Here is an 11,738-nt window from a genome sequence, read left to right as displayed (position 1 = left end):
CTGTCCATATGATCTGTAGGTGTCTGGCCCGGGAGCCCCAGTCTTGGAAGTGGGCCAAGAATAAAACCCCACAATCCTATTATTTATCCTGACTAATGCTGGCTAAAAGTTTTAAGTAATCATCAATATATGGCAGAGAGCGCAATGCCAGTTACCCCCCGCCCCCTTTCAGGGAGAAATCAGATTTTCCTTTGGATGAAAAGTTTTAAAAATTTATATCCACCTCTGGTTCTTTCACTAAGAGAATCTGTCCCAAAATTCAAGTTGAATATATTGTGATTATAAGCAGTCAAAGAAACAGTTTGAAACAATAATCTGAATTTACTTTGCATCATAACAAATGGAAACTGCCTCCCAATCCTTACGTAAGGTTTTTTATTTTTTTTAAATGTGAAGAACCCTTCTTATCTGTTCTCAATTTAATGTCCTATAAATCAAAATATACTAAAATAGACAGGTGACTGGACCTGGCCTTCAGTTAAATTTGTTTCTCTCTATATTTTTAAAGAATGTCTTAAATGAAATGAAGGACTCAAGAAAATGTTCAGTTTTTTATTTAAAAACTATAAACAGTCACCAAAGTAAATAAAGCCATTCTATAACATAAACTGTTAGGTCTATATTTTTTACTGCACATCCTAAGGACACAGCAGAAAATGGTGGTTGGGAGGCCTTCCACATTTTTGGATGCTAATAGAACAGGCAATAGGCAGTTATAAATGGATACATTTCACGCTGGGGAGGAAAAAGACAATTTAAGGAAGTGAGCAGTTTCTGAGCAGGAATGTGGTACAGTATTAAGAATGGAAGAATAATACAATAAAATTCCACACTATATTAAGATAGAAAAAGTAGTGAAGAAAATATCATACCTGCACATAATGCATATATAACACAGGAGAAAACCTGTATAAAATTCCATGTATTTAAACCAATTTACAAATACAAAAAATTCTGTCCAAGCTCTGAGCTTGCACATGACAAACGTTTACAGTGGATACATGTTAGGGAAAAACCAAAAACAAACAACAACAAAAAAAACCAACAAAAAAAAAAAACCCCCACCAAAACAAAACCTTCAAATAGTTTTTCTTCTACAAAAATGACATGAGATATATTATTCCATACTCTTTCAGCCAGCAAAATGAGTTCTATAAGGTGTATAATACAAAAAAAAAAAAAAAAAGAAAGAAAGGAAAAAACCAAAAAGGGAGGGGAGAGAAAAATGGAAAAAAAAAATCACAGTTCCACAAAACTGTTTTGACTTTACAGCATCAGTACCTTTGCAGAAGTATTTACACAAATTTAAAGAACATTCATCCACTGCATAGAATATATCACAATTACTTACAATTGACAGGAAAGTCTAGAAAACTTCAGGACCTACCAATAATGCTTCTAGGACACCACAGAATATACTTCCAGTGGCTGCAGTGGTATGAAAGATGTTCATTCTATTCACAAATATTTACAAGATCTATTCAGACTGGTAAATTTTATGATAATAAATAAGTGAAAATATATTGGCTCAAGTAAGAAAACCAAGCTACTGATTTCTAAACAAAACACACGATCCATAGCTAGATATTGGTGCCCCCCTGAGATCGGGGGTACGGGTGTGCTGAAACATTTTTTTTTAATTATTCAAACCAGCTTAAATGGTTTTGTAAATATAAAAATGTGCTCCTTTTTGGATATAGATAAAAATATTTAATGCTTCTATTTCATCTGCTCATGTAGGTTTTACAATATTCCATGTATATTCCAATGTGGATGGTACTGAATTCTGATCCTACCAGTTTCCATCAGGACTTATCAGATCTGAGAGACATCCTGCAGATGAGCTGGTTGACAATCCCACAGCAGTTTTTTTTTCTTTTTCTTTTTAGATTTTTTTTTTAAAACAGAGAACAAAGGGATTCGTTCAGAGATCAGAATACAAAACTTCCTCTCAATATCACGGAGGAGATAAATTCATTCTATGGTCTCTGTTCCATTAAGACTTGGTGCTTTCTTCAGTAACAGTATGTGAAATGTATCTGACTTTGTGTCCCCACTGTAGAAGTGGAATTATTTTTCACTGCAGCATTTCTGTATCTTTTTCTTGTTCTTTACTCTGAACTGTACAATTAAGTTCATAAAGGCATTTGGCAAGGGTGGAGGAAGCTTCCATATTACTAATGGCTAGCACTGATAAGTTGTTTTCATGTCTCTTTAACAATCTGGAAAAGAAAAAGGAAGTTCTGTCAGTATCCAAAGTCACAGTAATGATACCTTAGAGATCGTTTAAGTTAAGAAACTACGAATTTAAAAAACAACTCAAATATCTATACCCATACACTTGAATATAGTACTGCAGAAGGCGGGCCTGGGGAAAGAAGCGTGACCTGCTCAAAGTCCTCAGGAGCAGACAGAGGCAAACCCGAGGCACTCGAGATGGAAATGACTTTTGGTTAAGTGTAGTCAGCCAGTTCGTGGCAAAATTAGGCACCATCGTATGTCTTCTGTCCATGGTACCTCTAAACAAGGTGGACTGCATGGCGAAATTTACTTATTTTTGGCTTGGGGGCTGCACCCAGAGATGCTCAGGAGTTACTCCTGGCTCTGCACTCAGGAATCAGCCTTAGTGGTGCTCAGGGACCATCTGGTATGTCGGAGATTGAATCCGGGTCGGCCACATGCAAGGCAAACAAGCCTCCCACTGTTCTATCCCTCTGGCCCACGCAAGACACAATTCTGTACCTTCACACTTCTAGAAAATTCTAATCTTGTTTCTCAGTCAAATTTATAAAATCGCAGACTGGTGGCTTGGGGCCAGGGGAAGGCAGAAATTAAGAGGCACTAATCAAAGGGAATGAAAGGATTCTTTTTCAGTCCCAGGGACTGAGTCGAGGTCTCGTGGTTGCAAGGAACAAGCCATGCTACTGAACCACATCCCTTACTCCAGACAGCAAGTTTTAATTAAGCAAGATGTATTAAGGAAGCTCTAGAGGTCTATGGTACACACTTGTGCTTAGTGAAGAATGATGTACACTTGAGGGAGTCAGAGTAGGATAGTAGAGGGCTAAGTTAACCCCTGCATGCACCTAACCCTTGCCTGATTCCCAGCCGCACACAGTTCCCAGGTTAGTCCAAAAAGAAAAAAACAAAACAAAAAACCCATTATCAACCAAACAGCGCATGTTACAAATTTTTATCACAGTTAAAAAAAAAATGGCCTCCGAGAACTGAAAGGCAGTGGTGGGGCGCCTGCGTGCTCCGCCATGGAGGCCCATCAGCTCCCCAGGGCTGACCAGGAGGGTCCCTGCAGCCAACTCCAGGAGCAAGTCCTGAACAAAGCTAGGTGTGCTCAGAGGGGAAAAGAAGCAAAGCAAAGACGCAAGTGTCTCCTAAGAGACCAACAGGAGGGGCCTGGATGGACAGTAAGGCCTGTAGGGTGCTCGCCTTGCACACTTCACACCCGGGTCAGTCCCCGGGATCCCATATGGTTCCCAAGCAGTGCAAGAGTAATTCCTGAGTAACCCCTAGCATTGTCCGGTGTTACCTAAAAACAGTAACAACAACAACAACAACAGAAAGGCCACTAGAAAATAAAGTATATTTATAGAAGTGAGGGCTGGAGCAATAGCACAGCAGCAGGGCATTTGTCTTGCGTGCGGCTGGCCCGGCCGAGCCGGATTCGATTCCTCCGCCCCTCTCGGAGAGCCCGGCAAGCTACCGAGTATCTCGCCCGCACAGCAAAGCCTGGCAAGCTCCCCGTGATGTATTTGTATGCCAAACACAGTAACAAGTCTCACAATGGAGATGTTACTGGGCCACTGGAGCAAATCGATGAACAACGGGAGGACACTGCTATAGAGCAATGCTATAGAAGTGAAACAAAGTCACAATTAGACAATGTAATTTGTGTCATAGAAAAAGCAAAGATTTTGTAAAATTACTCTTAAATAAAAATGACTGTTTTTTCAAGTTTTCTGTTCTTAAAATTATTTTTTGTTAAACAACTATGATTTGTGAAGTCACTGAGAGAGCTGAGTTTTAGGCGATATTTCAACAGTAATCTCACCACCAGCGTCAGCGTCCCTCCGCCAGCGTTCCCGGATTCCCTCCCCACCCCAGCCCGCAACCCATCCCTGTCTCAAGTTTTCTCTTCTAGTTAGCTGAAGTTTGCTTTTGTTGTTCTATTGGGCCACACCTGGCTCTGCACTCAGCAATCACTCCTGGCAGTGCTCAGGGGACCATATGGGACGCTGGGCGTTGAACCTGGGTTGGCTGCATGCAAGGCAAGTGCCCGATCTGCTGTGCTATCACTCCAGTGCTTGGATGTTTGCTTTTAGCTTGTTCCTATACTTATATATGCTATCTACTCAAGAGAAGCTAAAACTAAACATTAAAATTATAAAACCAAATGCTGGCAAGTATAGGAAAAGACTGAGACTCATTACTGGGGGGATTATACTGACAATACCTGTTACAGAATTATTCAGCATTTATGTACTTAAGCTACAATAACCAATAAATTACGAATCCTCTTAAAAGTTCAAAAAGGAAATATTTATATGACACGTGTACAACCAATTCATGTCATATGAATATTTCCTTTATTTAAATTGTGTACAACCAATTCACCAAAAACTTGTATAGAACTCATATAGCAGACGGTCTTAATAGATTTCCAAACTGGAAATAAGTTAATCAAATATGCCAATCAAAAGTAAAATGGAAAAAAAAATCAATGCTAATATACCTTTACAATATAATTCTATACTGCAATAATATGAACCAAGAACTGCCTCATCAACTACATGAATAAATCTGAGTAAGAAAATAAAGAAAAAAAACCAGCACAGGGACTATGTTTCTACTCTGTAAAGTACGAAGTCAGGCAAAAGTGATCGGGAGAGAAAAGCAGAATCGAGACTGGCGGGGCTGGAAGGACCCAGTGGGACAGGGCCTGAGTTTCTCTGGTCTGCTGGAGGCGGTTTGAAACTGACCATTTCAGAGTATCACAGTGAGTCTAAGCAATACCTATGGCCTCAATAGGGTCCTACAAATGTTTATCATTTTTGATTTTAGTTTTGTCTTGGGGGTCACACCTTGTGGCGCTCAGGGGATTGAATCCAGCTTGGCCACATGCAAAGCAAATGCTCTCCCTGCTGTAGACCACTGCTCAGCTCCAAAATGCCTCTTGCCGGGGCTCAAAGGTTTGCTTAAAGGGCTGGAGAACAAGACTGGCACACATAAGGCCTGACCAGGTGTTTGATTCCCGGCTCTGCATTCCGCACCCCAGCAACAGCACTGGTGGCCCTTGAGGCCCCCAGTACCTCCAAGCCACCGACAGAATGAGCACCGAGCTGTCAGCGTGACAGCACTGGGCTCGCACTCGTCGGCGTGGCCTCTGTTCTACACCAGCGGGGAGCCCTGATCCTCACCCTACACTGCCCAAGTGCCTCTTCCCAAACAGAATTCCACACGATGAAAGTGACGCCACAATCGCTATGCTAATGCCAGGATTCCCTTCCTGCTGGGACGCTCTGGACAGCCAGCAGGCCTGGGGGTTGCTTCTGGCAAGGCTCAGGGACCACACAGCCCTTGGAATCAAGCCCAAGGCACGAAAACCCATCTCCTTGGCTCTCCTACGTTTCCTTTGAAACAGATTTACTTTCCACTCTAAATTAAACGGCCATTTGAAAACTTAATAATAAAATGCTATAAGCACGTAAACTTCTAATGTTTTTAAGAGAGCTAAGGCTTTTAAGAGATCATGATAGCCTTACTCTGGCATGAGTTTCTGGACATACAAAAATCGATGAGATAAATCTGATAGCTAATCTTACTTACATTTAAAAATTAATTACTTAATTACTGAATGCTGGAGTGACAGTATAGCAGGTAGGGCACCTGCCGTGGACTTGGTCAACCTGGTTTTGATCCCTGGCACCCTGCTTGGTCTTCTTAAGCCCCACCAAGAGTGATTGCAGCGTCCAGAGCCAGGAATAAGCCCTGAGCACTGCTGGGTGCGACGCAACCCCATTCTCCCCATTATAAATTCACTCTGGCTACAGAAGATTACTCACCTGCGACCACATTCTGAATATTTACCAATATTTTTTAATATTAAGGCAGCTGTTAGTCGGATGTGTTTAGTTATTGGTCCCTCTTTTTCATCCTTGAAAAAGAAAGAAAGGAAGAAAGAATAAGGATCTGAATCACACAGTAGACACACCTCTGCCAGTAAGGCTTTAAAGGTTTCTTACTGTAAAATCCCGGAAGACAAGGTTTCTAGATCCTCTCCTGAGAGCCATCAGGGCAGCGCTCGGGTGGTTCACAATGGCCTTCTGTGCCCTCGGAGCCGAGCCTGTGCCCCCCACAGCTGGCGGCCTACGTTGAGAAGAAAGAGAGAAAAAGAGCTAAAGATACTGCTAGTGACAATGACAATAATGACCAACTTTCCAAACCCTATTGAACCTTTTGATACAGGATGAATAAAATCTCCCACTGTCCAGGAATAATGTTAATTCTTTGTGTTGGCCAAGAAAAGGAACTCATTGTATCAAAGTAGTCAGTTTTTTGCGCTCTGCTCTATTAAACTTACTTGGTTTTGGGCTAACACAGGAGGCGCTCAGGGTTCTAAGCTCAGAGACCGTCTGTCTCCTTGGCTCTCCTCGGTTTCCTGAGAAACCAGGGATCAGAGTGGGTTTAGCAGCAAGACAGGTGCCTCTGTCCTGGTACGATCTCTCTGGCTGCCACCAATATATTGCTTTTGAAACACGACAGATATACCCATTCCAAAAGTCACCATACCAGTAAATATGTGATCAAAATACAACATAGTACAGGGTAGGGAAACAATAGTACAGTGGGCAGGCCACTTGTCTCACGTGTGGCTGACTTGGGTTTGATCCCTGGAACCTCATATAATCTTCCAAACAAGACCTAAAATGATCCTTTAGAGTAGAGCCAAGTGTGAGTCCTGAGCACCACTGGCTATGGCCCAAAATACAAATACAAATACAAACACAATACAGTGCCAAAGTGGCAAGAGTTCCCAGCTTTGTATATAAAGCAAAGATGTTAAGAAAAAGGCCTATAATTTTAGCTGCGAATTATTACTAAACAATACCCAATTAAAACATTATCTAAGTGTATATTGGTACACACTTAGCTCATCTGATGATATATGAAATTATGCCAAATACTACATTTTTATTTTATTTTATTTTTTGCTTTTTGGGTCACACCTGGCGATGCACAGGAGTTACTTCTGGTGTTGCTCAGGGGACCATATGGGATGCTGGAAATCAAACCCGGGTCGGCTGCATGCAAGGCAAACGCCCTACCCACTGTGCTATTTCTCCAGCCCCAAATACTACATTTTTAAAAAGTACTGTATAATCTTACATTTCATAATCACAAACAATCTTCCTAATACAGAACTACTGTCTTTTGGATTGCAGAGATAAATTTTATATAAAATCAGGCTGAGATCTCCAAGCCTGCTCGGATCGGGACTGGGCCTTCTCCACCCAGATCCCCCATCTTCCAGTAGGTAGGCGTCACACCCATCAGCTGCCGCCAGCACCAGGTTGGTCCCGTCAATGGCCAAGACGCAGAGACTATAAAACCCAGCTCCTGGAAGCGCGGCATCTTATTATCTCACTTTTCCTTTGGAGAACCTGGCAGGCTACCGAAAGTATCCTGCCCACACGGCAGAGTCTGGCAAACTTCCCGTGTTGTAGTCAATATGCCAAATACCAATAACAATGATAGGTCTCATTCTCCTAGCCCTGAAAGAGCATTGAATATGGCTCTTTTAAAATTTCAGGGGTAGGAAGGAGACATTACTGGTGCCCGCTCGAGGCAATTGACGAACAACAGGATGATCGTGAAAATCAGATTTATATTAATAACACTCAATATTTCTTTTATTTTTGTCATATCCAGCAGTGCTTAGGGCTTACTCCTGATAGGCTCGGGGACCATATGGGGTGCTGGGATCAAACCAGGGTTGGCCACATAAAGGCAAGTGCCCGAACCACTCTCTGGCCATACTCAATATTTCTATGTGAAAAATTGCATCAGTATTTATTGTAATCTAGTGAGGCAGTGGTGGAAAGAGAAGTGGCTTCCATGGAGGGAAACCCTATCTATATCTGATACTATAACTAAAGTGTGACTGTTTCAGACTTGCCCTATTGCATTTCAGGTTTCATACCTGTAAAGTACGATATTCTTGACACTTTTTAATCCAGTAAACTAATTCTGAATATTAAATAAAACATAAATGCCATCTTTATAAATCTCTGTACCTGTATCTACATCTAGGAAATGTTATTGGTTTTATGTAAGTAATAAGCAATTTTCTCGCCCGTACCGCAAAGCCTGGCAAGCTATCCGTGACAGTAACAGCAAGTCTCACAATGTTACTGGGCCTGCTTGAGCAAATCGATGAACAATGGGAGGACAGGGACAGTGATAAGCAATTTTAATTTACTGTAACTGAAATATGAAGTTTGAAAACCAACATTCCAATGCATTATATAAAATAATGTATACAAATTTAAACAAAGTAAAGATCATAGAAAAATTTATGTGGTAGTAAAGTGTAACTTTCCACTGACTTTAGAGTAAAATCCAAACCCAGTCACTCAGCTAATTGCTGTTCATTATTTGGGTCTCAGTTTGAATGACCTTTCTTACGAAAAGCCTTTCTGATCTCCCAGATTGGAACAGCTAAGTGCTTATAGTATAGTATCTTATGCATTCATTTTAGTACTTTTACATCGAGAATTGTATACAGCCCTCAAGAAATCTTCCAGATATTTAAGAATAGCAAAATCATTGCACCTTATTGCCCAATAGATGGAGCGAACAGTATATTAGAATGGGCGACAAAAGTATGTCAGAAGCTTCTATGTACTTCTTCAATTTCAGCTCTACGAAGTTACAGATTTGGGGTGGGGAAGGGGTCGTATCTGGCGGTGCTCAGCGCTTATTCCTGGTTCTCTACTCAAGGGATCAGTCCCAGAGTGGCTTGAAGATCACACGGTATGCTGGGGATTGAATTCCAGTCAGTCACATGAAAGCAAGCCCCCCTACCTGCTGTAATCTCTGAGCCCTTTGTAAAGTTATAGACTATATATGGTTCTCTATATTCTTTATGTTTGAAACAATACCCAATATAAGCAGATTTTTTTTGGGGGGGGGAGGGTGTGGGATTCTCAGTGAATCAGACCAGCAGCTCAATGCAAGGGACTGTGGTGCAGAAGGCTCCTGGGTCATGGTCATGGGAACAGAAGCTGGGTACTAACTCCTGGCCCCTGCAGACTCTTAATAACAAGTTATGTAACATTGTAAGAGAGTTAAAAATACCTGGATTCAAAACTTGTTAACACTACTAGTAGTTAGCACTACTAGTATGTTAATGAATACTAGATGAGTAACTCTACAGTAAATATCACACACACACTCACACACACACACACACACACACACACAACTGTAAAGAGAAATCTTTGCCATTATCAAATACAGGCTTATTTTCTAAAATAAAATCTAAAAACTATATTTTCCAATTTACAAAAAAATCTCTCATATATTATGTCACTACCACTAAGGACTTGAATAAAAAATACAAGACAGAAATCAAATATGAGAGCTAAAAGGTACCTTATAGATCACATTGTCCAACTAGCTAGTACGTAGTAGAGTGACTTCTAGAGGGGACCGGGTGATGGCTCACAGGGCTAGACTACACTATATATGAGGCAGCCATAGGCTGGGGGTCCCCAAGAATGGTGACTGGAAAAGCCCTCCCACCCTGAGTATCTCTGGCTGTGATACAAAAACTAAAATGAAAAGAAAAAGTTAGGTCTGGACAGATAGTAAGCAGGTAAGGCGCTCGCCTTGCATGTGGCTGACCCAGGTTCAATCTCCAGCATCACATAGAGTTCTCTGAGCACTGCCAGGAGTGGTTCCTCAGGGGTGAGGCAGCAGTAACCCCTGAGTGTGGTCCCAATACAACAACAACAACAAAAAGGAAAACAAAAAGAAATAAGTGAATTTACCCAAACATAGAGAATGTACACAACGTGAACAAGCTCACACAGCTGGTTACTGACGGACACGACAGACGTACAACAGTGTGTAAATACATTACTTACTTGGTAGACGATTTCTGAGTTCCTGCTTGTCCTGGTTCGTCTTGTTTTAACCCTGCAAGTAGGGCATCCTTTGAACAGTGCTTATCCTTTTCGATCAAGAGGAAACAAAAGAATACACATCAGGATCCTTAATGCACCCAAGCGAGTTACTCCCCAAACAGTAATAAGAAAGTGTACCTGCAAGTGGGTAATAAAAGAAAACCTCTGACGCTGAAAAGGTTCACAACCTTCCCAAAGACACTGCCCTGGATATACATCTTTTCCTCCATGTTCAGTCGCTGCATGGTAGAAAACCTGTGAAGGTGTCTGAAACCACCTAAAAAAAAGTGGAAGTAGTCTGAAATAGTCCGAAAAGTTGGCTTTCCTAATTTTCTAGACTAATACATAGCATTAGGAAACTAGTACATGCAGATTTCAAGTTCATTTCAAAGAATATTTTGAAAATATCCCTGCTTATATTTCCAAGTCAAATTGTTAAACTTTATATAATATTTTTGGTAATTTAACTTTAATGTCCATCCTTAATTCCCTACCTTCAATGAAGGTTGTTTAAGAATTTATTAAGTATTTTATTTTAAAAAAATTTAGGGGGAGGGCTGGAGTGATAGCAGAGCAGGTAGGGCATTTGCATTGCACACGGCCTGACCTGGGTTCGATTCCCAGCATCCTATATGGTCCCCCGAGCACAGTCAGGTGTAATTCCTGAGTGCATGAACCAGGAGTAAACCCCTGTGCATCGCTGGGTGACTCAATAAGCAAAAACAAAAAACAAAAATAAATAATTTTTTTTTCCAGGCCACCCCGGATGCACGCAGGGCTTTTCTCCTGTCTCTGTACTCAGGGATCACTCCTTGAAGGGTGTGGGTATCCTACAGGGGACCAGGAAGTGAACCCAGGTTGGTAACATGCAAGGCAAATGCCCTACTCACTGTACTCTCACTCCAACCTGAAAGTATTTAAAAATACAACAGATTATCTTATAAGTAAAAATATTCCACTGTACCCTTAAAAGTTATTCAACATTTATATAAAAGCTGCTAAATATTACATAAAATAGTTCATATTACATAAAATTCTCTCTAGTATAGTCAATTTCAAAGCTATAAATATTAAGTCTTGTCTATTAACTGAATTCACATTTTAGATATCCACCCAGAAGGTCACAGATCTGAAGTCAGACACAAGTCTCCAGAATTAGCTACAACACAAACCCGGTGAAGACACTGGGTTCTAGATGAGCACATACATCAAAAAGCTTCACTACAAAATCTAGCAACTAAAATATTTGTACAATCCTCAAGTTTATGGCTGATCTCTCAGGACTTAAAAAATGCATACGGAAGCAAGCCTGTCTTTGATACCAATTTTTGCTATGCAATCAATAATATCTTTCAAATTAACACTGAGTATTTTTTTCAGGAGCCGAGAAAACTCTTTTCAAAACGGGGAGGCTCTCCAGCAGTGCGTGGGGACTTGGGGACGTTCCTTGGGGTACATATCCTTATGAGGGTCAGCGTGAGCGTTGGGAATGTGGCACCTTGAACAAAACGATGTCAGGCAGCCCTTTCGTAAACC

General features: G+C 41.1%; 1 protein-coding gene across 1 annotated transcript in view; it reads right to left on the bottom strand.

The window, feature by feature from the left end:
• Positions 1 to 538: 538 nt before the first annotated feature.
• The window catches only part of ARID2 (AT-rich interaction domain 2), a 143,783-nt gene continuing 132,583 nt past the window's right edge, over positions 539 to 11,738 (bottom strand). The window contains exons 17-21 of the mRNA XM_056117751.1: positions 10,341 to 10,479; positions 10,164 to 10,249; positions 6,258 to 6,381; positions 6,078 to 6,169; positions 539 to 2,222 (exon numbers count right to left, since the gene is read on the bottom strand). Coding sequence (XP_055973726.1) covers positions 2,078 to 2,222; positions 6,078 to 6,169; positions 6,258 to 6,381; positions 10,164 to 10,249; positions 10,341 to 10,479 — 586 coding nt within the window. The 3' untranslated portion in view covers positions 539 to 2,077. The remainder of the gene's footprint in view (positions 2,223 to 6,077; positions 6,170 to 6,257; positions 6,382 to 10,163; positions 10,250 to 10,340; positions 10,480 to 11,738) is intronic.

This window comes from Sorex fumeus, unplaced genomic scaffold (assembly GCF_029834395.1).
Source record: "Sorex fumeus unplaced genomic scaffold, SorFum_2.1 ptg000036l, whole genome shotgun sequence".
NCBI classification, from domain to species: Eukaryota; Metazoa; Chordata; class Mammalia; order Eulipotyphla; family Soricidae; genus Sorex; species Sorex fumeus.
The sequence above is the reverse complement of the archived record's forward strand: the minus strand, read 5'-3'. Positions and strand labels throughout refer to the sequence as shown.